General features: G+C 63.0%; 3 protein-coding genes across 6 annotated transcripts; 2 read left to right on the forward strand and 1 right to left on the reverse strand.

The window, feature by feature from the left end:
- Positions 1–1862: 1862 nt before the first annotated feature.
- On the forward strand, positions 1863–6054 carry LOC129214411 (interferon regulatory factor 4-like). 2 transcript variants are annotated; one of them, XM_054845971.1, is made up of 8 exons: positions 1863–2599; positions 2995–3184; positions 3386–3429; positions 3735–3834; positions 4169–4270; positions 4355–4750; positions 4906–5024; positions 5140–6053. In XM_054845971.1, exons 1-8 carry the CDS (start codon positions 2171–2173, stop codon positions 5278–5280), a joined length of 1521 nt encoding a protein of 506 aa, XP_054701946.1. In that variant the 5' UTR covers positions 1863–2170; the 3' UTR covers positions 5281–6053. The 2 variants fall into 2 exon arrangements, with proteins under 2 accessions (XP_054701946.1, XP_054701948.1); XM_054845973.1 differs by lacking the exon at positions 4169–4270 and having other exon boundaries at positions 5140–6054.
- Positions 6055–6123: 69 nt separating this feature from the next.
- FOXS1 (forkhead box S1) lies at positions 6124–7966 on the forward strand. Its single transcript, XM_054845451.1, has one exon. The coding sequence runs from the start codon at positions 6198–6200 to the stop codon at positions 7923–7925; it is 1728 nt and encodes a 575-aa protein (XP_054701426.1). The 5' UTR covers positions 6124–6197; the 3' UTR covers positions 7926–7966.
- A 3354-nt stretch (positions 7967–11320) lies between these two features.
- On the reverse strand, positions 11321–20753 carry MYLK2 (myosin light chain kinase 2). 3 transcript variants are annotated; one of them, XM_054845413.1, is made up of 13 exons: positions 20678–20753; positions 18052–19709; positions 17605–17915; positions 16585–16690; positions 16263–16356; positions 15970–16079; positions 15276–15417; positions 14903–14973; positions 14554–14682; positions 14021–14173; positions 13503–13635; positions 12976–13074; positions 11321–11702 (listed from the first exon to the last, which is right to left on the reverse strand). In XM_054845413.1, the coding sequence occupies exons 2-12, from the start codon at positions 19650–19652 to the stop codon at positions 12994–12996; spliced, it is 2931 nt and encodes a 976-aa protein (XP_054701388.1). In that variant the 5' UTR covers positions 19653–19709; positions 20678–20753; the 3' UTR covers positions 11321–11702; positions 12976–12993. The 3 variants fall into 3 exon arrangements, with proteins under 3 accessions (XP_054701388.1, XP_054701387.1, XP_054701386.1); XM_054845412.1 differs by having other exon boundaries at positions 11321–11939; XM_054845411.1 differs by having other exon boundaries at positions 11321–13074.
- Positions 20754–27243: the final 6490 nt, after the last annotated feature.

The following is a 27243-nucleotide window of genomic DNA, read 5'->3' on the forward strand; positions in this document are numbered from 1 at the left end:
GACCGAACACTGAGCAATGGCACCGCTAGCCCAGCTCTGCAGTACAGCAAAATGTATTTATTTTGGCAGATCTGGTTTGCACAACTGGAAAAACCCAGGCGACGGCAGGGTTAGCTGTGAGTTAATGTTTGACTCCTTTTGAAGCCCATTTCAGCATGAAAAGTTTAAGCTTTAAGCAGCTTTGCCTTCCCTGCACAGGGAGCAGCACAGCGGGGAAACCGGCTCCTGATCATCTGCGCTGATGCTAGGGTAATTAGATCCCGTGGGTCCTGCGTGTCACCATGCGGCTGTCACACAGATGAAATCCCCAGCTGATACAAGCTTATGGCATCAGGCTGGGGCTGGCTAACGAGCCAGTGGTTACGATTATCTCCTGGCCTTGGATGTAACCTGTGCAAGCTGTTGAGAGAGGCTGTGCAATGACCCCTCACCATTGCCCTGCTTCTCAAGGCAGAAAGGGAAGATGCAGATCCTCCATTGGTCAGGCCCTGAACGTGGCCCCCGACTTGCCCGGACAAGGGGTGAAGGGCATCCAGGGGCACTGCCCCGGCAGAGGCGCAGCTGGCTGGAAATCCCCTCCTCGCTGGCGCAATGCAGAGAGCACAGTGGTTTCCTGCGCCGCCCTGAGAACGCCAGGGTGCCAGCCCAGCCACAGCAGCACTGATGAGTATGGCCCAATGCTGGCTGGGCCATGGGATCCTACCTGCTGCCCCTCTCCCCCTCCCCAAACCGGGACTCCCCCAGCACTGCTGCTGCCTCCTCCTCCCAGGCAGGGAGAGCTGCGCTGCAGGCAGACCCTGGTTAGCCACAGCCCCGCACTCCAAGCAGGTGCAGGCAGGGCAGGCAGGCTTTGCTCTGGGGTAAAGAGGCTCAGTAAGGAGAGCGAACCCCTGCCAGCACAGCTGGCTCATACACCCCTGTGTGGCTCCATGTGCCCTCTGTGCAATGTGACCATGCCCCCGTGTCCTGCAGGAAGCCTGGGGCCGGGTGCTGTGCTGCTGCTTATTCATTTCGAGGCTCTGCAGCCCTGAGCAGCCCGCTGGCTGTCGGGAGCCTCGTCTCTCCTCCCTGCAAGAGGTGACTTTCTCTGACTCAGAGCTGGAAAGGAAAGCCAGCAGGCTGCGAAAGGAGACCAGGCGGGTGGCAGGCCAGGCAGAGGAGCCGGGTTTCCCCACACAGTGACATGTGGCTCTGCAACGGTGATGGAGCAGACAACACTAGTGTCTCACCAGGGTGTCCCAGTGAGCCCACAGGGCAAAACCCACCTGGCCCGTGCCCTGCTGCTGGGTGGGCAGGGGACACATTGCCAGCCCCGCTCCAGCATGGCCCTTTGCAAGGGCAGCCAGGCAGTGCTTGGTACCAGCCAGCTCCATCCCTCCCCTTCACGGGGTGAAATCCCTCTTCCCCTTTCCGAAAGGACGGCTGAGCCAGGCTCCTTGCTGAAGGGAGGGAAAGACCTTTCTGGCAGCAGCAGTGTTGAGGAAGGATACTCAGGAGCCAGCCGGGAGCGAAGGGGCTGTCTGCGACCCTGTGCTGAGTCCAACCCTTTCCCGGGGCTGGTGCCCATCTCACCCACGTGTGCACCATGTGCACCCACCTTCCTGCAGAGCAGTGCGAATGTGGGATGCCGTTTCCCAATGCATGGGAAGGCCAGTGCCCAGAAGTGCAGTGACCACGGGCGCCGCGTCTCCTCTGCAGGGACAGCTTCTGCCAGGAACCCTGGGGCCAGTGGGGAGCCTGCACAGGCACAGGATGAGTCAGGCTCCCTCACCAGCCCCCGGCAGCCTCTGGCACAGCTCATCTTGGCCCTTCCCACCCGTTTCCCGTTCGACTCAGCACCCGGAGCCCTGTGAGGCAGATGTGAGTGTTAGAGCGGAGAAGAGATTCGAGAGATTGAGCAACGTCACTGCTCACACCAGCCTGGAAACCCCATGCCTGCTCCCGCAGCTCCCCACAGTCATGCATTGAGATGCTGGTCGTGTGGAAGGACACGGTCCCTGGGGCAGGGAGGTGTCCTGGTCCCCAAAGCAGGAGGACAGGGAGAGTGGGGTTTCTTGTCCCCTGTGGGGAGGGTGCAGGAGTCCTTAAAGCCTGAAGGGAGGCCCCTGGGTGGGTGCAGGAGGGTCCCCTGTACTTTCTGGTGCCCTGTTTCCTCTCCCGTGGGTGTGAGATGGGTGTCCCCTCTCCCGTAGGCTGCCCCATCCCCTCTCCCGTGGGTTGCCCTTTCCCCTCTCCCGCGGTTGGCCCCGTCCCCTCTCCCGTGGGCTGCCCCGTGTCCGTTCCCCTCCCACCTCCCCGCCGGGCTGGAGGCGCAGGGAAAAGGAAAGTGAAAGCCGGAGGCGCGCTTTCGCTTTCGCCGTCCCGGCACGTTCCCTTGGGGCGGCGGGGCCGGGCCGGGCCGGGCCGGGCCGGGCGCGGGGCAGCGATGGCGGAGCCGGGGGCGCCCATGCGGCTGAAGGAGTGGCTGATCGCGCAGATCGACAGCGGCCGGTACCCGGGGCTGCGCTGGGAGAACCGGCACCGGACGCTCTTCCGCATCCCCTGGAAGCACGCGGCCAAGCAGGACTACCGGCAGCAGCAGGACGCCGCGCTCTTCAAGGTACCCCGGGCTCCCCGGGACCCCCGCCCGGCTCCGGGAGCATCCCCGGCACCCACCACCCAGCTCCGTACGCACCCCCGGGGCCCCCCGTTGCCCGGCCCTGTGCACTCCCCCAGGACCACCCCCCCCCCCCCGGCTCCATGCACACCTCCGGGACCCCCCCCCGCCCAGCTCTGTGCACACCCCTGGGGCTCCCCATTGCCCAGCTCCGTGCACTCTCCCGGGACCTCCTACCACCCAGCTCCCCACTGTCCCCCACGACACCTGGCCCCTGCTCCCTGCTGCCCCTCACCCAGCCCCGGTGGACTTGTACCCTGGTGGCCCCCCTGGACAGCAGAGCGGGGGACTGGGGTGTGGGCAGCCCCCCACACTGCAGGGCACCCTGTGCCTGGCAGGCTTGGGCCATCTACAAGGGGAAGTACCATGAGGGGACAGACAAGGCTGACCCCTCCACCTGGAAGACGCGTCTCCGCTGCGCCCTCAACAAGAGCACCGACTTCCAGGAGGTTCCCGAGCGGAGCCAGCTGGACATCTCTGAGCCCTACAAGGTGTACCAGATTGTGTCCGATGGTGCCCGGGACACAGGTACGTCCCTGCCATCCCTCCTCCTGTGCCAGACTTGGGGTTGATGCCTGTGCCATGCCTGTACGAGCCCCATGTCCCGCAGACATCACCCTTCCTCCCCATTCCTCTTCCTCTGTGGGTGTCCCAGGCAGCCAGATGCCTTCCTGGGGGCTGTCCCTGCTGTTGGCTGAGGGCTCAGCGGGTTTTCCTTGCTCTCCACAGACAAGAACAGTGACCCACGGTCCCCAGCCGGCGAGGATCAGCAGGTGAGCCAGCCCTCTGCCCTGTGCTGTCTGCCACAGGAGCTGCCTGCGGGCTGGAGAAGGTGGGAGCCCCAAATGCCCCCTCGTCCGCTGGCTGTTCCCCTGCCTGCACACTGCCTGCTTCCGTCCCACTGGGCAGCTGGCTTCCTCCAGCATCACCGCGGGTCCCCTGTGTGTCCACTGTGCCACGCGGCTGCCAGACTCAGGCTGGGGATCTGCCAGTACACGGGGTCCGTGGCAGAGGCAGGAGCCAGCTCAGGGTCCCCTGCTGCTGGCTCAGCCCTCACCACAGCCGCTCTCCTCCCCAGGGCAGCACCTCAGGGAGTTCGGAGGAGAGCCAGAAGGGCACGATGGGGACGTGCCATGTGTCTCCACTGACCCTGCTCTCTGCCCACCCGGCCGAGCGAGGTGAGGAGGGTCCCCAGCAGTGAGATGGGGCTGGGGGCAGGGAGCACATGCTGCCCAGCAGGAGCGATCCCGCTCTCTGCAGCCAAAGGCCCCGTCCCTTGTGCAGGTAACGCCTGTGAGGATGGAGACCAGGGCTGAGGGCTCCCTCCCTGCCCCAGAGCGAAGGCACTTGATCATGTGCTTATGGGCTTTAACAAGGCCCAGTAACGGGCAGCAGCGGTGGGAAGCACCCTGCTACCCACCTGGCCCAGGGGCTGGGGCCAGAACATCACCCAGGGGCCCTTGGGGACAGCTGCTCACGTCCCTTTGCCACCTCGTCTCTGCCCTGGCCCAGGGTACCACGTAAGGGGAGTCTTCTATGGCTGGAACCCGACCCATGGCCACCTCCTCCCTGGACCCCCATCCTACCTCCCTGTGGAGGATGTCAACCACTCAGGTAGGAGCTGCGCTGGCCAGGCAGTGCCCTGGGTGCCCGCCCCCCAGCCAGGCTGCCCATGAGCTGACTCTCCTCTTGCTCCAGACTGCTGGCTCCACGTCCGCCTCTACTACTGCGATGTGCTGGTGAAGGAGGTCACCACCCGCACGGCCGAGGGCTGCCGCATCACCTCCCGTGCCGTGCCGGCTGACAGCGAGCGCCTCTACGGCCCCTCCTGCATGGAGCAGATCGAGTTCCCCCCGCCGCGGGCGCTTGGCGGCAGTGGCCGAGTGGCCGGCATGACCGATGTGCTGGAGCGGCTCCTGCCCCACCTGGAACGTGGCGTGCTGCTGTGGGTAGCGCCCGAGGGGGTCTTCATGAAGCGCCAGTGCCAGGGCAGGGTGTACTGGAACGGGCCACTGGCTCCGCACAGGGACTGGCCCAACAAGCTGGAGAGGGAGAAGACCTACAAGCTGCTGGACACCCAGCAGTTCCTGCAGCGTAAGTGCCTGCCCACTGCCCCGGGTGCAGGGGTTCTGCCAGCCCCTGCCCTGGGAGACCCCAATCTCCTTGGGAATGGGGGCAGGTCCTGCCCCGGTGCAGCTGCTCTGGGCTCTGGGGACCCTGTGTCCCTTGACAGGGTTGATATCTTGCAGAGCTGCGGGGGTACCTGAGCCATGGGCAGCCCACACCGCAGTACCAGATCCACCTGTGCTTCGGGGAGGAGTACCCCACCAGTGCTGGGCACCACTTCCAGAAGCTCATCATGGCCCACGTGAGTACGCGCTGGGGCTGGCACTCGTGGTGGCATCAAGCCAGGCGCCAGGGCCATCATGGTCGGGGTGCGCGCAGACCTGTGCCCGTTCTCCGTTGGCTCTATCCCTCCGCAGGTGGAGCCAGTGTTTGCGCGGGAGCTCTTCCATCATGCTCAGCACATGGGGCCGACGCTGCTCCGTGACTCCCCCCAGCCCTGCACCCCTGGCACTTCCAGCCACATCATCCGCGTCCTCAAACAGCTCTGCCAGCCCTGAGCCCAGACAGGCAGGAGAGGAGAGCCCAGTTGCGACAAAGCCTCAGAGCAGGATGCTCAGCTGCCCCACAGCCCCGCTCCAGCCGCATTCCCTGAGCCGGTGTGCACGGGGCACTCAGCGCTGCGGGGCCAGACGCAGGCGGGCGGGCGGCTGCCGCCCCTGCGCAGATTGCTGTATTTATTCCCCAGGAGCCATCTGGGTGGGATTACTGTGTGCTTGTTTGGTGAGCCAGGGCAGAGCCAGCTCCGTCTTCATGCCTTGCACCGCAGGGACTTGCCCTTCGCGAACCTTAGAAATAAAGGTTGTGTTTTGGTACCACTGGCTCCAGCATGGGGGGCTGGCACTGTACGAAGGGGGACACAGGCAATCAGGGTAGCTGAGCCCAGGCAGACCCTCATGCTCTGGGCAAAGCCAGCTCAGTCCCAGCCGCAGGGGACAGCATGAGCTGGCTCAAGTCCCGTTCTGTCCCCGGCCCCCAGCCCTTTGGCAGGGGGTGCAGGCAGCAGCAAGGTGCCCATTAGCTGCTCTGCTGACCTGGCACAACAGGAGCTTGTCCCAAAGGTGCTCACCACCCGTGCCTCAGTTTCCCCTGGTGACTGGGGTGAGGGGGCTTCTGGGAGTTGGGGGCTGTGCTGCACCTTGGAGGCCATGTCCCCAGCTGGTGAGCACGATGTGGGGACCCGGTGTGGTACAGGGAGCTGGCATAGAACACAGATCCGGCATGGTGCACAGGATCTGGCACGGTACACAGGATCCAGCACACCTCCAGGCTGGGGTCCGGGGCCGAGGCACTGGGGTGGGCAGGGGGTGGGTGGGGAGCCGGGGGCTGGCAGCAGCCCCAGCCCTGCCAGCAGCATCTCACTCAGCCCCCCACCATCCCTGGGCAGGGCTGGGCTGTGCACCGTGGGCAGGGCAGGATGAGACCCAGGTCGTGGGAACCTCCTGTGGGAAGAGTGGCTAGGGGAGCCAGGGGCCATGCCGGGGGCCCAGACGAGGCCAGTGCTGTCCGCCTCTGCCTTGGGGAGGCTGCGGCCGTGCCAGCCCCGAGGCCACTGGCTGCTGGCCGCAGCCCTTGGCGGCGCGTCCGTCTGTCTGTCCACAGGGACCAGTGTTGGACGGCGGAGCCCCGCTCCGCCCTGGGCGGCCCTGGAGAGGAGGGGCCCACCGCCCCCTCGCCGGCCGGGCGCGGGAGGCTGGGCTGCCGGCGGGTTTTAACGGGCCGTGCCGGGGCCGTGCGGCAGAGCGGGAGTGGTGGAGGCGCAGGAGGGCTGCGGCTGGCCGGGAGGATGCAGCCGGACCTCCCCGTCGGCGACACAGCGCTGCGCAGCCCGCCGGCCCCTGAGCCAGCCGGCGGCCCCTTCCCTGGCCCCTCGCCGCCCACCGGCCCTGAGGCCACCAAGCCACCCTACAGCTACATCGCCCTCATCACCATGGCCATCCAGAGCGCGCCTGAGAAGCGCATCACGCTCAGCGGCATCTACCGCTACATCATGGGCCGCTTCACCTTCTACCGCGAGAACAAGCAAGGCTGGCAGAACAGCATCCGCCACAACCTCTCTCTTAACGAGTGCTTCGTCAAGGTGCCCCGTGATGACAAAAAGCCGGGCAAGGGCAACTACTGGACGCTTGACCCCGACTGCTACAACATGTTCGAGAACGGCAGCTTCTTGCGGCGCCGCCGGCGCTTCACCAGGAAGAGGGGCCTCCGAGACACGCCGGGCGCTGAGGGGGACGAGGGGCGTGGGAAAACACCCAGGCACCGGGCACGGGGGCCACCCGCCACCCTGCTGTCTGAGGAGGTGAAGGCGGAGGGGGGCTATGCCTCGCCAGCGGCCATGGGGCGCCTGCCGAGCCCCGCCACGCTGCCCGAGGTTGCTGGGGTGCCGGGGTGTGCCGAGCCCTGTGTCCGGCGGCAGCCACCCAAGGCCAGGCAGCCCTGCCTGTACCTGCCAGATGTGCCACAGCCCAAGGGGCCATTCTTCGCCCCCCCAGAGAGCCGTCTGCCGAAGGAGACTGTCTTCGGGGGGCTCCCGGCAGCGCTGCAGCTGCCCCGGCCAGGTCAGTACCCGCTGTCCGGTGAGCCCCGGCTGCCGCACCCTGCCCTGCTGCCCACCCTGCTGCCTGCCCAGACCAGGGACACCCCACAGGACTCCCCAGCCCCCCCTGGCACCCCCCCGGGGCAGCTGGAGGGCGAGGACCCAGCTGCCCCTGGGCTGGGGCCGGGCCAGCCCTTCGGGCAGGTGCCCCCCACGTTCCCTGGCACCCTCCTGGGCACTGGCAAGCCCCCCCCATCCTGCTTCCTGGAGGGGGAGGGCTACGCACAGCCTCCCCTGCCCGTTTTTGGATCCTTCAGCCGGTCAGGGCCCGAGGCGCTGGGCAGCAGCTACCAGTGCCGGGTGCAGGCGCTGAGCTTCTGCGTGAAGGAGCGGCCGTGTGGCACGGCACTGGAGCATCTCCTGGCCGCGGCCCCCCCAGCCCCTGCCACCCCCCGCCAGCCGCCTTTCGGGGCCTCAGGGCCACGGGTGGGCGAGCAGAAGGAGCCGTGGGGGCCAGGGGGCACGATCCCACTGCAGGGAGGCAACGGCTACCCATTGGGGCTGCCCCCCTGCCTCTACCGGACACCCGGGATGTTCTTCTTCGAGTGAGGGACTGGCCTCCTGGACACCCCCGACCCTGGCACCGAATAAAGCACGTTCCCCAACGCTGCCTCTGTGGTCTCTGCGCCCCGCTCGGGGTGGGCAGTGGGCAAGGGCGAGCTGGGGACTCTCTGCTGGCGCTGGCTGGGGGACACGTCACCCCGAGGCCACCCAGCAGAGCCCTCATCCCTGCTGGCCCCTCCATCAGCAATCACCGGCTGGACAGTGAGGCCACGGGAGGATGGGGCATGGCCCAGGTCAGGGCACTCGCGTCCAGGTCCTGCATCCCCAAGAGATGCTGGGGACAAGGTCCTGCCAGAATGTAGGGCAAGGAGCCCCCAAAGCCCCATCCTGGGGTGGCAGGAGGGAACCTCATCCATGAGGGGCAGGGGGACGTGCTGCAGCAGGAGCAAGACCCTGCGGAACCCCGCTGCCACCTCCCCGTGCCCAGGACTGCTCAAAGTGCCCGGCTTTGCCCCAGGTGCCACACATGGCATGACCAGCACCAGCCTCAGCGCGTTGCAGCGCTTGTGCATCCACGAGCATCTGCATGGCCCTGGAGAGCCTCTGGGGAGGAGTGCAGGGGCTTTGTGGGTTAGGGGCGTATGGGGGGCTCTGTGCTGGGTGGGACAGGGCTCCCTCCCCTCTGTGTCCCTGCTTGGGGCCATGCCAGTGCCTGGCCAGGGTCCCGCCAGGTCCCTGCAGACACATCAAGGCTGGAGCACCCTGCAGAGCTGGGCTTTGCCAGGGGCTGTGGCTGTGATGGGAATGGCTGGGGAAAGTAGATTCCTCTGACCTGAATCACGCCAGGCGGCTGCCGGTGAGGAGGCACCGGCTGAGTCACTGCTGCCGGCACCAGGCTGGGCACAAGGGCCTGCCCTGGCCGGCTGGGCTGGGGGGCACTGGGGTGAGCAGGGGTCCCAACGCAGCCCCAGTCTGGGACCTGGCTGCTAGCCCCTTCCCATGCACTGCCAGGACACCCGGACCAGCATCTCTGCAGTGCTGGAGCAGTGCCAGAGGGATGCTGGCAAAGTGGGGGGGCTGTGCCCGTGCCCCCATCGTGTCCACCCCAGGCTGGGAGAGGAAAGACTCCAGGAGAAGCAACACTCAGACCCTGTGGCACAGCCAGCCTCAGGGCAGGCACGGGGGAAGATGCCAGGTTGGCAGGGGGGTCTCCATGCTGCTGTGGGCAGCGGGTGTGTGGCAGAGCCCCCCTTGGCCCCCCAAGGCCAGTGGGATCCCAGCTTGGCCAGTCCCAGGGTTCTTTGTGGGGGCCGCGCTGGCACTGAGGGACAGTGCTGGCATCACTCAGGGACCGGGAACACTGCGGCCACGTCAGCCCGTTATCAGCCCCCAGACAGCCGCTGCTGGGCCATGGCTGTGTCCCAGCCCTGGGCAGGGCAGGGGGGCCGCCCTTCGTCATCAGCGGAGTAGAGACGGCCACTCAGCCCCGGGCCTCTCTTTTCTCCATATTTTTTTTTCCCTCCCCAGTGGAAAACAATATTTGAGCGCCTAGATCATGCTGGCGTCTCTGGAGCAGCCAGCAGCAAGCGCGGCTGACCTCAGCCCCCTCCTTCGCACAGTCCCCGGGGGCGCGGGAGGAAGCGAGCGCCGCAGCCGTGCCCAGGGGCCGTCTGGTTCCCACGCAGCGCGGCCGGGCCCATCGCCCGCCCCGGCTCCCACCGCCACCTGGGAATGCACAGCCCATTGCAATACCCCAGTTTGCGGTCCCTGCACTGGCAGCAGAGTGGCATTGTAAGGTGCATCCCACACACCCCCCCCCACCCCGAGTCACAGCCCTAGGGATGGGGACCCCCATCTTGCAAAGCCTGGCTGCCTCCGCCACCCTGGGCATGCAGACCAGGGCCAGCCGCTCCCCCGGTTCTCCCTCCTCCACACCCACCCTGGCTCCCAGCTCCCGGCCGCGGGCCCACTGCTCTCCCTGCCCTGCCCTGCCCTGCCCTGCCTCCTCCCCGGCTTGCTGCCGGCTCGCGGTGGGTGGCCTGGCCCCCGGCCTGCTCTCGTGGGCCATGCCACGGCCAGGGACCCAGCTGCACCCAGTCACGAGGAGAACCTGCTGCTGCCACCGGTGATGCTGCCGGGTGCCAGTGCAGGGGGTCTGCTCGCTCCCCTTCCCTCCCTGTGGGGTCCCTTGCCCATGCAGCAGTGTGGGTGCCACACGGAGGGGTGCAGGCAGAGGTGGAGGAAAGGGTGCTGCTCTGTGCCAGCGCTCAGGGCTCTGGGAACGGCTGCTGTGGACATATGTGCATGCATCCCAAACTGCATCAGGTGTCTGTGGGGGTGATGAGGACCCCTCACGCGAGGGATGGCGCTGGGTGCCGTGGCCTGTGCTGGACCAGAACCAGCCCTGCCACCTCACCCATCAGCTCCAGCAGGACGGGTGCCCTCCTTGGGGCTCTCGAGCCCTGTCCTGCCCCTTGGCCGGGAACACGGGACAGGGCCACGGCTGCGTGTGTGGATGCTGGCCCCACAGCCCAACTCCTCTGGCCCCAGTGGGTGCCCCTGTGGGGTCCTGGGACAGGAAGGGAGGGGGTTGGGGATGCCAAAATGGGTTGTGGGGTGGGAGTCCACCACCCCGGGCTTGGGGCACCAGAGGGTGTCTGTGCCCATGCATTCCCGTGCCACAGCCGTGCACACGCAGGGCTGTGCTCAGGAACTGATGCCCCAGAGCAGCTCTGGGTGCCAGGAGCGATGGGCTGGCCAGCAGCACCGCGGGCCACCCCGCACCGGGGCCCTGCAGCCCGTCAGAGCCGGGGCGACGCACGGCTCCTGGGGCCAGACAGGAAGGAGACGTCACCGCCACGGAGCGTAACTCAAACCAGATGGGGCCGCACTGGCTTCCAGGCCCGCAGGGTGGTCACCGACAGGAACCGGTCAAAGGCTGCCGGCAGGAAGCGGCTGGGAGGGACGCCCGCGGCGGGAGCCGGCATCCGGGCCGGGCAGCCTTAACTGCTTCGGGGCTGGCTGCAGCCCCACCAGGCAGAGGGGCACCAGTCCCCCACCAGCCCTTGCCTGGGCATCCCACCCCACTTGGGCAGATGCCGAAGCCATGAGAACACCTCTGACCGTCCATCCCTTCCTCCCTTTCCCCCAGCACCCTGGGGTGCTCAGAGCTGGTTGCTGCTGCACAGCCATGGACTGCAGAGACCAGAACCCCTCCGCACCATGGGCTGCACAGCCCTGCCTGGGACACACCAGGCGGTCCTTGTCCCCAGCATCAGCCGGGGCCCCTCTCTGTCCCTTCTACCCTGGGGGAGAGACACCGCTTCCCGTCCCCTGCCCTGATGCTGCAGCTGCTCAGCCCATGCGGGCAGGAGCAGTGGCCCAGGGAGGGGGCTGGGAGTGGCCCCCCAGAGTCCCAGGGAAGCAGGGCAGGCACGAACTGCGGACAGACCTGTACATTTATTTACAAGAAGGTGAGAGCCGGGCAGGACTCCAGCAATGGGCAGGGCCCCGCAAGCTGTGTCCCTTGCCTGGTGGGGATGAGCCTGAAGCCCCTTCACCTGCTGCAGCCAGGGGGTTGGGGGGCCGGTGCCTCCCTCTGTCTCTCCCCAGGGTGTTTCCAGCAGACAGAGAAGGCACAGGTGGCCCCAGAGCAAACACACCGCTCCGGGTTGGGGGGGCTCAGCCCCAGTGAAAGCCAAAGCTGGAGGGCAGGGGGACCTCAGGACCTTCTGCCAGCCCCCTGTCTCACTCCCCACAGCAGGCAAGGCTGGAAGCTGCAAATGCCGGGGGATGCCCATCCTCTGGCAGCACTGGGGAGCCCTGAGGGGCACAAGCAGAGGGGAAGAGGGTCAGGGTGAGACAGAGGAGCAGGGGCAGCATCCGCCTCCCCCAGCCCAGGCGGTCCCAGGGAGCCCCCGCGCATGGCGGGGGGAGCTGGCGGCCGCAGCCGCTGACCGGCAGTTCCTGTGTGTTGGTGGTCGGGGCTGGAGCGATGCTCGCGGGAGCGGGGGAGCGCGGTCCAGCTGCTCTGCATTAGGACGCCTCGCTCATCTTGATCTGGCGAGGACGGGTGAAGCAGAGGTTGTGTTTTTCCCCTGCTGGCAGAGCCGAAGGGCAGGGAGGGCAGAAGGAACACAAAGCCTCCTTCTTCCCTCACTGGCTCCCAGCTGGGGATGCTGCTGGAAGCGTGCTTGCCGCTTCCTCCCTTCCTGTGCAAGCAGCAGCTTGGGGCCAGCTCCGCTCCCGCACACCCGGCCAGCCAGGGAGGAGGCGTTTCGGCCCCAGCTCCAGTGCCAAAGCACCAGGGCGAGGGTCCACGCCTGCCCTCTGGCATCCTCATGCCAAACCACAGCGCTGGGAAGGGAGGTTGATGCAGCTCAGGGTCCAGCAACAGCGAAGGCAGGGGAGGGCAGGGCTGCAGCATTTACAGGCAGAGCGCACAAGTCTTGAGTCCAAGGTAGCGGCAAGTGCGCAGGGCGGCCCAGGCAGCAGCACTCACGCTGGGCCAGCCTTTCTCCTCCGAGGCCACAGGAAGGAAGCGTGAGTGGAGCAAAGATGCTGCAGATTGGGCATCACACAGCCGGGCCAGGGATGAGATCAAAAACCATCACTCAGGAGCAGCCTCACAGTCCAAGGAAATCCAGATGGGAGCACTGGCTCAATGGGAATGGAGAGGGCTGGACCCCCCAGGAGGGCGCTGCCAGCATCCCCAGCAGCGGGTCCCCGGCACAGCAATGCCACCCAGGGTGGGACGAGCTTGGCAGAGCGGCTCTGCAGCGGTGGGTGCAGGCAAGGAGCCCGGCAGGGTCCTGGCCCCCAAGGAGTCCCACGGCCGCTGGGTGCCAAGACGGGGTGCAGGTCCAGGGGACGCGGTGGAGCAGCACCCGCAGTGGTGGTGGCGTGGGGCACAGAGCAGCGGGGGCAGCACATGCCGCAGCAGCACAGGGGCCAGAGCAGCCATCTGGCAGCAGCACGGGCAGGGAGGGGGCTGCGCAGCTCCAGCCCCTGGCCCCTGTGGTGGGAAGCTGCTGCTGTCCAGAAGCAAGATTGATGTGGGACCCTCTTAAGCAGTTCCTCTCTGGCCTCGACTCACATGTGGCTAAGGCCCTGCTCAGACGCCCAGTGCTGTCAGCGACCCCGAGCTGGTGATCTTCTTGAAGCGGTTGGCAGCACACACCCCGATGAAGTTTTTCTGTAAAGGGGAAGAGGAGAGATGCTCATCCTACCACAAGGGCTTTGGCTCTGGAGGCTGAGCCAGACCCTGCTCCTGGGGCCACCCGGTCACCCATTCAACTGGGCTGTGTGGGAGGGGAGTGCAGGGCTCATGCTGGCGATCTTCCCCTATGCTCTGCCTCTAAAAGGTGCTCTTGGGATCAGCTCAGGGGACACCACCACAAAGGCACCTATGCTTGACAGGGGTCCCATGTTGGGGGCACCCACATGAAGACCTGGGTGCTGGGGAGCCTTTCCTCCAGGCTCAGGGGTCCCCAGCCGCCACCAGCATGGCAAGACACAACCATCCTCCATGTCCCAGATGCCATCCACCAGGATGGGCAGAAGCTGGCAGGCCCTCCCAGCTCCCCTAGATGGTATTGACCCTCCTTCCCCTGCCCCGCACACCTTCCAGCGCCGTCGCATGACGTATTTCTTGAGCAGCACCTGGGACTTGAGTCGGCGGTTGCAGCGCTTGGCCTTTTCTGCCAGGTTGTTGAGCCAGGGATGCCGCAGGCACTGGCCCGCACTCATCCGGGCGCTGTGGGTGAGAGGAGCTTAGGTCACCCCTGCTCGAGACCCTCTCCCCCAACCACCCCCTTCTCCACCCACCCAAAAGCCCCAAACCTCCAGAAACCTGCAGGGGAAGAACCAGCTGGAGGGATGTGCCTGCGGACCAGTGGGGCTGGGCAGGACCCCAAGTGGGCCAGCACATCCTGCTTGGGGCAGGTGATCCTGGAGGGATGCAGGGCTCTGCTGGGGACAGCCAGTGGCCAGGACAGGGTCCTGTGAGGCTCATCTGGCACAGGACATCAGGGTACGCTGCTGGTCTTGGTGCAGAGGGCAGTGTGTGGTACCCAGGGGCTGGGCGCATAGCTTGGGGGACTCCCACCCTGGGACCTCCACGGCTGCTGCCAGCCTCGCACCTCTTCTCCTTGATGATGAGGTTTGAGACAAAGTCCTTGGCCTCGTCAGAGACGCTCTCGAAGGTCTCCTCATCGAAGTACCAGTTGGCAGCCAGGACATTGTTGAGTGTCTCGGTGTCGTTGTCACCCAAGAAGGGGGAGAGGCCGCTGAGCCTGGGGGCACAGGGGGGTGAGGAGCCAGGTGCCCTTGGGCTGTGGCACCTCCAAAACTCCCTGGAATGGAGCAAATCTGGCCAGGGCTGCCCCAAGGAGCAAGGCAGGGTGGTCCTGAGAAGGGAGGTGGTGTGTGGCTGCTGGCACCATGCTGCCCTCCTGCCTGCACACATGGGCACAGACACTCCCTGGCCCCACTCACTGCCCCCTGGCCCCCAGCCCCACCTGCCCATCTCCCTGTCCAGCACCCTCCACCATCCCACCAAGCATCTGGGTGCCTGAGGCACGTGTACAGCTTGGGGACAGCTCCGTGCCTGGGGGAGCTCTGCCCTGGCACCCCAGCGTGGCGCTGGCAGTGCCCCCACACACCCCTGACGTACAGCATGTAGGTGATGACGCCCATGCTCCACATGTCTGTAGAGTAGGAGACCTGCTCATAGTTGACCACCTCGGGGGAGAGGAATTCGGGGGTGCCAAAGTTCACCTTCAGCTTCTCCTGGGGGTTGTACCTGCAGCCAGGGGACAAGTCAGCAGGAGGGGAACAGGCTGGTCCCTCAAACCACTGCCCCCCTCCTGGCAGGTGCTGCCCTCCTCAGCCCTCCATGCCAGCCAGGGAGGGCCGTGGCCAAAGCCACAGCCCAGAGCGGGTCCTGGGGCTCCCAGCAACCCAAGGGTGTGTGGGGCCAAAGGGCGGGAGGGGAACGGAAAGGGTCGGGGGGAAGACAGCACCTTCGAGCCAGCCCAAAGTCGATGATCTTCACCATGTGCCCAGTGGCAGCAACACAGAGGATGTTCTCGGGCTGTGGGGACAGGGAGACCATTGCCCCACCACTGAGAGGGGACATCCCCAGCACACGGGTCCTGTGACTGACCCGCACCAGAGTGACACTGACTTGCAGGCATCCCTCCTATGGCTGGCCGGTGTTGGGGACACGCTGCCCTCACAGGCACCGTAGGGCTCGGGCCAGCATGCAGCGCTCCCCACTTTGGTAGCTGCAAATGTCTGCTGCCACCCTGCACCCCGGCCTCCCCCACCCCTGTGAGCAGTGGCTGGCCCCTGCAGTCACACCCCGTCCCCTGCTGTCACCTCCTGGCCCCATACCTTGAGGTCAAGGTGGAGGACACGCATGTGATGCATGAAGCGGATGCCCTCGCAGATCTGCCGGACAAATACCATGCAATCCACCTCCGTCAGGTGGTAGTCATCGTCAACGATCCGCTCAAAGAGCTCGCCGCCCTCCACGCTGCATGGGGACAGACCGTCGGGTCATGCAGGGCTCCCTGCCCCACGCCACTCTCCTGCAGAACCTCTTGCCCAACCCGAGGACCCTGGCCCAGTCCCACTGTGGAGATGCTGGTGTAGAGGCTGAGCGGAGCCACAGTGGGATGCATGCATGCCGGGGTTCGACACCCCCGCAAGGCAGGCATGGGAGGAGGAGAAGCGTTACCCCAGAACGTCTCAGGGTTTGCAGAGCAGAACAGCCCCAGCCTCCCTGGAGCAAGTGGGCAGGGGGAAAAGGAGCTGCATGGGAAGGACTTGGGTCATCTCCACCCTCAACACATTCACAATGGAAGGAGATGCTGTCTCAGCCAGGCAGAGCTTGAGCCTGCTTCTGAGCCCAGCGTGAGATGAGGTGGTGTCCAAGAGGGAACGGGTGAGGTGAGGGACATTCCCTGGGGGCAACTGCTTCTGCTTGGTAAGGGGTCGGCACATCCGCTCCATCTCTGGAGCATCCCCTGCAATGGTGCCCCTCACCCAGGCATCGGGCCTCACGTGGCGCTGCCCTGGCACTCACAACTCCATGAAGAGGATAATCTCCCGGGGTGTCTCGATGGCATCATAGAGCTGAATGAGGTTGCGGTGGTTCAGCTGGTTCATCACATCGATCTCCAGCAGCACCATCTCCTGCAGAAGGAACCCAATGGTGGTGCAGGGTGTCAGCCCCGACTGAGCCACTGGCACCGGGACAGGCTGTGCCACAGCACGAGGGACACACAGGGCACGACACTGCCACCCACCACCTCGGCCATGCCGCTTACTGGTGGCACCATGGCCAGAAGGAGCCCCCTGCCCTGGCATCGGTCAGACCTTGTCCTTGGCACCCTGCTTCCGGATCACTTTGGCCGCCAGCTTGAGCCCTGTCTCCTTCTCTGTGCACGTGTGGACTTCCCCGAACTTGCCCCTGGGGAGGGAGAGAGGGAGAGGTGCCAATGCCATCAGCTGCCCAGGCTGCTGGGGACCCCCACACCTTGTCAGGGTGCTGCCCTACACTCCTCCTCCACACCCACCCAACCCACCACGGCCAGAGAAGTCCCACCGACCTAGAGCTGTCGCCCAAGGCTGGACAACAGCTCAGGGCAGTACCAGGGAAAAGCTGGGCATCCTCCACCCTCCTGGGGCCCCTCCTTACCCCCCCAGGATCTCCTTGGAGCTGAGGCTGTACTGGGAGCTGACGCTGGCGGACCGCAGGGTGATGATGCGGTGTGCGAAGGGCGCCGGTGGCGGAGGGACATCATCTGCCCAGAGAGGAGGGCTGGAGTGAGAAGCAGAGCTGCCCAGCTGGGGGACCCTACTGCTGAGCACCCCAGGGTGCCCCAGGCTGGGAGCGCACCCCAGTGCGGGGTGAAGGCAGGCACCCGGTCCCACGGCCCAGCCAAAGTTTGTGGGTGAAGGACATGGCCAGGTACCAAGCGCCTGACTGCAAATCCGGGTCTCCTGGCTGCCTGCTGCACCGGGACACACAGCACCCTCCGACGGGTCCCTCGTCACTGCCCGCAGCATCGTCCTGCTGCATGGCACCCTGCTGCACAGCACCCTGCTGCACAGCACCCACCCTGCTGCACGCTGGCTCCCCACCCTCCTGCGTGTCGCGCTCGCCCTCTCCAGGCCACGCTGCTGCGTGTCACCCTCTCTGGGCCACCACCTCTCCGCGCCACCACGTCCTGCTCGCCCTCCCAGGACAGACCCCACGCACGGCGCACCCCACGCACCCAGTCCTGGGCCACCCTTCCTGGAGGCGGCCTCGCAGGGAGCCCCACGAGCACCCACTGCCGCCAAGCTCGGTGCAGCCCCAGCCCCGCCATCCCTGCAGGGACAGGGGTGCAGGACACGGGGACACGCTGTCCCCTGCCACCGGCCAGGCGGTGGCTGTCACTCCCCGGGCTCCTCTTCCTCCCGGGCAGCACCGGCCGCGGGGCCTGTGCCAGGCTGTGGCCGGAGCAGCCCGGGGAGGGGAGGGGACGCGACGCATTTAGCCCTGTTTACAGTGAAACAGGAGCTCGAAGCCACCGGGCAGGCAACGAGCCAAGAGCATGAGCCGGCAGCACCGGAGGGCAGCGCAGGCAGCAGGCAGGGCTGTGAGGGACCCCAGGCTGCCACCCCGCAGAGGGTCCCAGGGTGCGAGGACAAGGCAGGCAGCACACAGCCTTACCCAGTATCTCAAAAGGGTCTTCCTTCCCAAAATCAGGGGTGAGGTAGGGGCTGGGGGGTGGTTCTGCCTCTGTCAAGGACGGTTGCTCCCCAGAGCCGGGGGACTCTGCGTGCTGCCCCACAGCACTGGGCAATGTCCTCTCCTGTGGGGTGCCAGGGCTCCCCGCAGGGCCGGGGGGCTCCGGGGGCTGCCGGTCCCCCAGGGCTGGCAGGGCAGGGCCAGGCTCTGTCAAACCCTCTTTGAGCTCCGCTGCCGTGGTCTCCTCTGGTATCATCTCCATCACTGCCGCCTCTACCCAGGGCTGCTCCTCCCTGGAAGCAGGAGCAGGTGGTGAGCAGAACCCATCTAGCAGCCCCCTGAGCCCAGTGCCCACCTCTGCCCAGAGCGACTTGGGGCTCCCCAGGGAGCAGTGAGGGGAGGGGACCCATCCCAGGGGGGTGCGGGTACCTTTGGCAAGTGGCCGGGCAGCTCAGGCTCTGCAGCAGAGCTGGGCGCAGGGGCTCAGGATTTTTCGGCTGCTGCTGCTTATCCGTCTCCTCCACCTTTGCCGCTTTCTTCCCTTCACCCTTAGCCTTGACAGCAGCCGTGGCCGCTGCCTCTGCGGGCTCCTCGCCTCCATCCCCAGCCTCTGCTGCAGCTGGGGGGGGTTCCACCTTTGCAGCTTTCTTTCCCCCATCCTGAGCCTTTACAGCAGCCGGGGCCTTCTCCTTTGCAGCCGCTGGGACCTTCTCCTTTGCAGGCTTTTCTTTGCCTCCATCCTCAGCCTTTGATGCAACTGTGGGTTTTTCCACCTTTGCAACTTTCTTTCCTCCATCCTGCACCTTTGCAGCAGCCAGGGCTTTTTCCTTTGCAGGCTCTTCTTTGCTTCCATCTTGAGGCTTCTTTGCAGCTGGGGTTTTCTCCGCCTTTGCTGCTGTCTTCTCTCCATCCTGAGCCTTTGCAGCAGCTGGGCCCTTCTCCTTTGCAGGAGCTGTAGCTTTCTCCTTTGCAGGGTCTTCTTTGCCTCCATCTTGAGCCTTTTTTGCAGCTGGGGCTTTTTCTGCCTTTGCCACTTGATTCTCTTTATCCTGAGCCTTTACAGTAGCTGGAGCCTTCTCCTTTGCAGGCTTTTTATCAGCTGGGGTTTTCTCTGTCTTTGCAGCTTTCTTGCCTCCATCTGGAGCCTTTGCAGCAGCTGGGACCTTCTCCTTTGCAGGAGCTATAGTTTTCTCCTTTGCAGGCTCTTCTTTGCCTCCATCCTGAGCCTGTACTGCAGCCAAGGCTACCTTCTCCACAGGCTTTGCCTTCCCTCCTTCAGCCTCCGCTGCAGCCAGAGCCTTCTCTTCTGTGGGCTCTGCTTTCCCACCACACTCAGCCTCTAACCCACTAGGGGCTTGTTCCTTCCTGGGCTTGTCCTTCCCTCCATCCTGAGCCTCTGCTACAGCCGGACTCATCCCCTCTGCGGGCTCTGCCTGCCCTCCTTTGGGCTTTCCCACAGCTGGACCCTTCTCCTCCCTGGGCTTGTCCTTCCCTCCATCCTGAGCCTTGGCAGCAGCTGGAGCTTTCCCCTCCATGGGGACTGCCTTCCCTTCTTTGGGCTCTCCTGCAGCCAGAGCTTTCTCCTTCCCAGGCTCATTCTTCCCTCGATCCTGGGTGTCGGTGGCAGCCGGCACCTTCTCCTCCACAGATGCTGCCTGCCCTCCACCATGCTGCGCAGTTGAAGCCGCCTCCTTTGCCGGCGCTGCCTTCCCTCCATCCTGGGGCTCTGGAGCAGTCGGGGTTGTCTCCCCCGCTGGCTTTGCCTTCCCTCCTCCAGCCTCTCCTGCAGCCTTCTCCTTCCCAGGCTCTGCTTGCCCTCCATCCTGAGCCACAGCAGCAGCCGGAGCCTTCTCCTGCCCAGGCTCTTCCTTCCCTCTGTCCTGCGCCTCGGTGGCAGCCGGCACCATCCCACCCTGGGGCTGGGCAGCCTGGGGGGCCGCTGGAGCTGCGCCGCCCTCTGCTTCAGGGGGAGTCGTGCCACCAGCCAGGCCAGGGCCGGGCATGCTGCCCACCGTACCGCCCTGCTCCATGGGGACTCTCTGGGCAGGAGGCAGCTGCCCCGCAGTGCTCCTGGTTCGGTGAGGCTCCTGCGGGAGAGAAGAGAGAAGCTGAGGGCTCCCCAGACCTGACGCCCTGCAGAGGGGCACGGTGAGACACAGGCAGAGGCTCTGCTCCTGCAGAAGAGAGACGAGCTGCTGCCACCCGGCCAGCAGCACAGAGCCAGGAGCCCCACGTGGCCACCGGTCTCTTGCACCATCCCGTTGTACCCTGGTATCTGCTCGGTAGTGACTGATCGATGGCCTGATGCCGGCACCTGTTGCTGCCACAGGGCCTCCGGCGTGCAAACAGCCGTGGCGCGGCCAGGGTGCCAATTTAAGGCCACGTCCCCCCGTGGCAGGGCAGCAGACGGCAGCTCTGGCCCCAGGCTGGCGAGGTGAGCGTCTGCAGCGTGGACCCACCGCTGCCCACCCCGAACCCCACAGGCAGGTCTGGCTGTGCAGGCAAAGCCCCATCTGCTCAGTGGCCACGTGGACCCGCAGCCTCAGCAGCCGCCAGTACTGTCCATTCCCCTGCCCGGTGGTGACCACAGCTCCTTCCTGAGCAGCCCCTACCAAGGGAACCTGTTGGTGCCCACGTACCTCTGCAGGCTGCCAGCATGAGCTGCCACCCCATCCCCTCCGGCCCAGCACCCAATCCCCAAATCCCCGCTCTGCCCCAGGCTCCGCTGCCGTCTTCTGCCTGGCAACCCCCCCTTACCCTGTCCCAAACACCCTCCCTGCACAGCCTGTGCAACTGTCCCGAAGCCAGGACAACTCAGACCCAGAAAAAACCCACCAGCAACCATCCCAGTAACAGGAGACTCGCTTCCTGGTCTTACTGGAACAGGAGCCGTAGCAGAGCAGTCCCTGGCTGAGCAGTCCCACATCCTGCAGCTCAGCACGGGGAGAAGCGGGGATAGAGATGTTCCTCCCAGGGCTGGGGGCTTCACTCTCCCTGGTACCCCCCCCCACCATGTCCTGAGTGGGCAGCCACAGGGACCCCCCCAGCCCTTTACCTGGGTCCCGGTGCAGAGGGTGGTCAGGAGGGCAGCATCTGCACTGTGGCACTGCTTGGAGGGAGCAGCCTCTTCTATCCCGGGTGTAACGGAGCCGGATTAGTGCAGGCAGAGGAGGATCCTTTACAGCAGCGGGAGCCGTCCCGCTTCGCCTTTCCTAGCACCTGTCACTGCTGGATCCCGTTCAAAGGACACACCACTCTTCCCTGTCCCCCACGGACGAGGGACGTACAGACACAGCGCAGGGGACGGAACCACCTCCTGCCCCGGCACTGGACACCACAGCACCCCAGAAATGTCCCACAAGGGTGGTCTGGCTGAGCTGGACGTGGTCCAAGTGGCCAAGTGCTTCCAAGGTGCCCACAGGTGACACAAGGTGACCACTGGTGATGGTGCTGGCCCCCAGCTCTGCCCACCGGCACCAGCCCTGCAGGAGTGCAGCTCTGAAGGACACCGCGCTCCACAAGCGTGATGTGGCACCCAGGGGTACCACCAGGTCTGGGCACTGCTGCCGGTCACTGAAGGAAAAGTGGCAGCAGCTGCAAACCCGGTAGCAGCCAGTGGCTGCAGCCTCCTCAAGGAACCAGTTAAAAGACTCCAATTTCCTGAAAAATGAAATGGTTTATGGATCAGGGAGAGAAGCAAAGGAGCTGGGGGCTTCTGCTGGAGGGGTCAGGCTGTGCACGGGCATCACCAGCCCCTGCTGAAGGCGCAATGTGTGCTGCCAGGGTGCTGCATCCCAGGGCACGGCATCAGGGACTGTGCAGGTCCGAGCCCAGGAATGGAAAACCCCTGGGGAGGGGGCACGGGGGGCCACGCTGTGCCAAGGGCTGCAAAGGCTGCGAGCAGAGCTGGGCAAGGGCATGGCCTGGCCACGCAGGGTCCTGAAGCTGGTTGATTCCCAAGGGCTACGCCAGGTTTCTGCCTGGATCCCCCACCCAGCGGAGCCCTGTTTACTTTAAATATTTGAACCTTAAGGTGAGGAAAGCCTTGCTCACCAAGGGCACGCAGAAGCTGCCTGCTGCTCAGGTTGCTGCTGGGGGCAGAGGCGGGGAGGTTGCAGGAGGAATCCCCAGTAACCGGACCCAGTCCTCCCTAGCCAGTGCTGCCAGGCAAAAGCACTCCAGTAATACCAACTATTAAAAACCCAGAACATTCATTTATCTCAGGGCAGCAGGAACACCAGTGCAGGGCAGAGGAGGAAGGGCTTGATCCCTTGTCCGCAACTGGTGCTGCTTTGGGGGGGGGGCAGAGGAGGCCACAGCTCGGTGATAGGATATAAAGCAGGGAGAGCAGCTTGTGGCAAGAGAAAAAGAGATGGCAGAGGCTGCTGGGGGCCAGGCAGCTGCCCGCACCAGGCATCCTTCTGGCCCCACTCCTGATCACTCCTCCCTACCCCAGGTGGGCATGGGCGAGGGCACCCTGCTCTGGCAGCAGGATGGAGCAGCAAAGGGCCGAGCGCTGGCACTTGCTGGGGGAGCAGGGCTCTCCCCAGGGCCAGGCTGGCTGGGTGCCCCTGGGAGGCTGAGACTACTCTGAGGTCCTCCAGCCTCAGCCCCCGCCAGCTGATAGCCAGGTTTCTCCTCTCCCAAGCTCTGTCCTGTGGCCACATGGAGCTCAAGTCCTGCCAGACATCAAGCCTGACTGCTCCCACATGGGACTGACACATGGCTGAGCTGAGTCAAGGCCACCAACACAGGCAGCAGCAGCATCCCAAGAGCAGTGCTCACCTAGCCTGCAAGCACCTCCCACAAAGACGCAATGCAGGCAGGCAAAGGGACAGTGCTGCTCCACACTGCCCAATCCCAGCTCTCAGCAAGCCACCAGCTTCTGTGCACCATGGGTTGGGGTGAGGCTTTGCCAGAGGAGCTGATGTCCACAGGTGGCATTGAGAGCAAGACAAGGCAGGATGGGGACATGGCCATCCCCCTGTCCCAGGGATGCTGCTCTCTTGCCTGCCCTGGGCAGCACAAAGGCCCCGGGGCATCATGCAGGAGTAAGAAGCCAGCAGGAGAGGACTGCAGCCCTCCTTGCTGCTGCAAAGGAGGCCACCAGCGAGCAGGGCAAGGGGAGAAACAAAAGGTGCCCTTCCCCTGCCATGGGCAGCAGCCCAAGACCAGCACACGCTTCACTGATGGGAGAGATGCTGCTGTGGCCTTGGGTGGTGGCTGGAGAGCAGGGGAGCGAGCCGGTGCTGCTATGGCTCGCCCCGATGGCAGCACTGGCCCAGGGAGCCTTCCCACCTCCTTCACTGCTGCAGCCTCCAGTCGTGACTTTCAACCCTGCTGCACAGACAGCCCGCAGGCAAGGTTTAAGCTAAGGAAAAAGCAAAACTCGTGGCTGGAGCTGCCTCCTCCTAGAGCCCAGTTAATCCCAACAGCAAAGCCAGCAGCCCATCAGCAGCAGTGTGGTGGCAGAAGCATCTCAGGCACCCACCACCACCTCGATGCAAGAGCAACGTTTGCTCAGCAGGATGCAGCTGAGGGCTCCTGAGCAGACACCGGCCTCTCCTGCTCCAGCCCTCACAACTCAGACTTGTGGCTTCAGCGAGCCCAGCTCTGCGCTAGAGAGCATCTCTCTTCCCAAGATCAGAGGCAGGACCTGGAACATGATGAGAACCAAGAGGGATCATGCAGGAGCAGGCACATGGCTCCAGCCAGCAGTGCCGATACAGTTGTGTACGTGCAGAGGCTGGAGCATCACCAGCATCCGCAGCTCTCAGGGACCACAGCACCCGCACCACGCGTTCCCAGCACAGCCACTGCTCCCCGTGGTGAGCGGGAATCCCCCCAACTCAGCCTCAGCAGGGCACGCTGGCAGGAATAACTGGCAAGACATTGTGCCTTGGGCAGCGGGGACTCTGCCCACCGACTGTCATCACCAAGGTACAGTTTGGAATTGCCTCTCCCCTCCTCCAGCTGAAGGCTGCCAGGCACCTGGAGGCCATCAATGTCACATGAGGCACATACTGCCACCACTCCACCAGCTCTGCACCCTCCCAGCAAGCCCTGGGTGGAAGGAGCACATCCACTTACCAGGCAGGGGAGCAGGAGCCCACGTGCCACAACCATACTCCACAGCCCCCTCAGACCGGTTGGTGCAAGGATGCTGGGATAAAAAAAGTCTCCAAGGAGAGCAGGAGTGCCTATCTAGAAGCCAGCCAGCCTTCCCGGGGCACTTGCAGTCTTACAGACTCACTGAGAGTCAGGGTTGGTGTCCAGGCATGAAGCCTTGGGACAAGCAAAGCTCTGAGAGCAGGCGCTGTGGTGCTGGTGAGCCACGGACATAGCTCTCCAAAGGAGATATGAAGAATGAGTGCCCATGGTTTGGCACTATTACAAGACAAAATTCATTTGTGGGCAAAGGAAAATAAGCTGAGAACAGTCCCTTCACAAGAAAGATTTGTAGTATTGCAAGAGCAGCAATAGCTGCTGCACACCAGAATTTTGGATGCCTTGGTCCATAACCTCACATCCCAACAAACGGCATGGTGCTCCAGGTCTCTGCAGAGCACAGAAGCAAACCAACCACCACCAAGGTTTCTCAGGCTGATTTCTTTTTTTTTTTTCCCCTCCCCATTCAGGAACTTAAGCCAGAGTCTACGTTGGCTGCAGCTGGAAAACAGCCTGTCCTGGGGATATCTGGCAAAACATCAAGCACGCCAGTTCCCTAGCTACATGGTTGTCACAACTTCAGCAGCACACTTTAACCTTTATGCTTTTCACGGGTAAGGGAGGCTCTCCGCACGGCCAAGCCCTGCCCGTTCTCCAGGAAACCCTATACCCCGTCTAAATTGAGCGGCAGGGCAGACAAGAACAACATCCCCACCTGAATCCCAGCCATGCCGCTGTAACACAAGCCAGCCAGCCCCGGTGGGGACCAACCCAGACATGCGGTCAGCAGCTTAACTGCTTCCATCAGCACTCAGGACTGCCCCAGGTGAGCTGCACTTGTGTCGTGACAGGTCCCATCAAGGTGATGGGAAAAGACAGGGTAAAATCCCAACATCATCAAAAGATCTTCCAGAGCTACACAGAAGCTCGAGGACAGCAACGTGACTGCCAGCAGCGATACCAAGGAGCACTGATCCAAATCACTGGGACCTGCCCACGCACAGGTTTGTCCTTGCCAGCTTCACGCCAGACCACGCTGGCAGCCAAAGTGTCCCAGCAGAGGCCAGTGAAAACCAAAGCTGTGGTTTTGAGAGAATCATCAAGCCTTTTCATAAGAATCTCATTCACCATCTAATAACATTTTGCAATTCTCAGCTACCCTTCAACATAAAAGTCCAGAAAAACATCAGCTGCCTTTAATTCCAGCTCTAGTCCGAGTTCAACAAATTACTTTGCTGACAACTGAACTAGAAACAGAAAGGAAGATTTTGTACCCAGCTCCAGTCCTCCTTGATCACCCCTCCTTCCAGCCCCCCTTGCTGCCCAGGCATGCTCATAAAGGTGATGAGCTCTTGAATACAAAAATGTTTTTGCAAAATCCACACAGCAAGATTATAGGTTTTACATTAGTTTCTCAACTTATCCTGACTCTAAAGGCAGGTGCTGAGACAGCACTCGCTTAAATCCCAGTCTCCTGCTCCACTCCTGTAACTTTATTCTCCCACTTCTACTCTGCTGGGACTAGGAAAGTCACCTGCCACTGCTTCCCTGCTGAAGCCTTAACAGAACCCTGTCCTCACCAGCATTCAGCTCCTTCAGGACACCCATCATTTACACATTTTCTACACTAGAACAGTTTTTCCAGCACGTCACCACTTTCCTCCTAATTAAGGGGGCAGGTTACACTAACCACTTGTCACCCACAGCCTGTGAGAATCTGCTGGGTGACTCCCGAGATCTCTGCCAAATGCCCGATACCCTTGTACGGCATGGCAGCCTGAGGTTCCCTTTCACTAAGTTTGCAGCGTATGAGGAACTTAAGATGCCGTGTTTGTGGGAAGAGGTAATATCTTTTATTAGACTCAATGATACCATTGGGAAAAAACTGACGAGCTGTCAGGCATACAATACAAACCCTTCCTCAGGTCTGAGGCAGAGGCCATGTAGGGCCATCACGGAAATCCAGTTGCTCTATCCTTCAGGGGCTGATATCTGCTCCAGCTCATCAGCCTTGTTATCTGCTTGCCATTACATTCTTCTGTAGCTCATCATCATTCAGGCTTTCCTCTGACTGACCATAAATATTTGCTGCTCCTACTACCCACATGCTGCTTGCTCTAGAGGAGCTGGCACTCAAGGCTGCAGCAGAAGTTTCCTTGATTGCACATTTGAGGTCCCACGATGTCCCAGTCCAGCAGATCACATGGAACAGCTCCACTGTGACAGAAATAAGGTTAAGACTGAGGAAAAATCCACACGCCTTTGGTCAGTTCACGCAGATCTTAGTCTTCAGGAAGAGGACACTTACACATTCCTCTTGCTCCAGTCATGCCTGTAAGTTGTACATCAGCAGGGCTGTCGTGTCACCTGTGACAAACAGCCTTTTGGCTGCTGACAGCCCCCGTTACCCTCAGCTCAGTGACATAAGGTTAGCGTAGTCAGCAAAATACAGCTGAAGCCATCCTGTACGACTGGGTCAACCTTTCAGGCCCGGTTCTGCCACAGCCACATAAAGATCCTCAAGAGAAAGGAAGGAGAAGCTGAAACTTCAGGAAAAAAAGTGCCCTTGCTTCTTAGCTCACCGTTTTGAGAGGCCATGCTGTCACAGGGTCATTCATTCTTTGGTACCAACATGCTTCCTTGTTTTCCAGTTCCTCAGTTATTAACTGCACAATACCTTTATTTTTTTTTTAATTTTTAAAAATCCTAATATTTCAGTGGGGATGACTTTTCCTCACTTAGTCCAAGCAGAGTAGAAGTTTGAGGCTGGTGCTCTTTGATGCACTGAAGTTCAGTACACCCACACAACACTTGCTCACTGTTGGCTGCAGACTGCGGCTGCTGTTCTGCAACAATATCCCTTGAACACTGCACTTTTTTTAGAATTCCTGCAAAAACATCATCCTCCGCTACAATAAATGCTTGTCTTTGAATTTAGCTCTCTTAGGACTTTCTGCCTGTCATCTCTCTGGGATTAGGAGTAAACAGGAGCAATTGCTTGATACACTGCAGCAAGAATAACAAGACAGTACCTCTTCCCCTGCCCCTGGGCTGAGTCCAGCACCTAACAAGTCTGAACTCCCTCTCTTCTCCACCCAAAAGAAGATCTGAATTAAAGGCCACACACTCCAAGACAACTTCTCCAATGGTAGCCAAATTCAGAGGAAGTGAGAGCAAGTGTTTGCCATAACCCCCGACAGGAAACAGCGTTTGTCCTACCTGGACACATTAATTCTGTTTCCCATGTTTTCCTCTGTTCAAAACAGCACAACAGCAGCAAGCAGCCCAGCACACAGGGGTTCCAGCAAGTGATAAAGGTGAAAGACCCGAAAACACAGGAGAGGCAGAGCCTCGGTGTCATTACAGCCACAAAAAGCCAAGCCAGCTCAAAGAGCTTTATGTGTTTCCAAGCCTGAACTAGAGGGCTTGCTTTCTGTCTTTCTTGCCAAGAAA

Source organism: Grus americana, chromosome 17, assembly GCF_028858705.1.
Source record: "Grus americana isolate bGruAme1 chromosome 17, bGruAme1.mat, whole genome shotgun sequence".
Taxonomy (NCBI): Eukaryota; Metazoa; Chordata; class Aves; order Gruiformes; family Gruidae; genus Grus; species Grus americana.

Bases quoted from the DNA above. Each gene is read 5' to 3' on its own strand.
- FOXS1 (XM_054845451.1), top strand. From the start codon at position 6,198: ATGAGACCCAGGTCGTGGGAACCTCCTGTGGGAAGAGTGGCTAGGGGA.
- LOC129214411 (XM_054845971.1), top strand. From the start codon at position 2,171: ATGGGTGTCCCCTCTCCCGTAGGCTGCCCCATCCCCTCTCCCGTGGGT. The intron at 3,835-4,168 runs GTGAGGAGGGTC...GCCCTGGCCCAG, and splicing joins TGCCCACCCGGCCGAGCGAG to GGTACCACGTAAGGGGAGTC. The intron at 4,751-4,905 runs GTAAGTGCCTGC...GATATCTTGCAG, and splicing joins CACCCAGCAGTTCCTGCAGC to AGCTGCGGGGGTACCTGAGC.
- MYLK2 (XM_054845413.1), bottom strand. From the start codon at position 19,652: ATGGAGCAGGGCGGTACGGTGGGCAGCATGCCCGGCCCTGGCCTGGCT. The intron at 16,691-17,604 runs GTAAGGCTGTGT...CTCTCTGGGCAG, and splicing joins AGACCCTTTTGAGATACTGG to ATGATGTCCCTCCGCCACCG. The intron at 15,418-15,969 runs GTGAGTGCCAGG...GTCCCCATGCAG, and splicing joins ATTATCCTCTTCATGGAGTT to CGTGGAGGGCGGCGAGCTCT.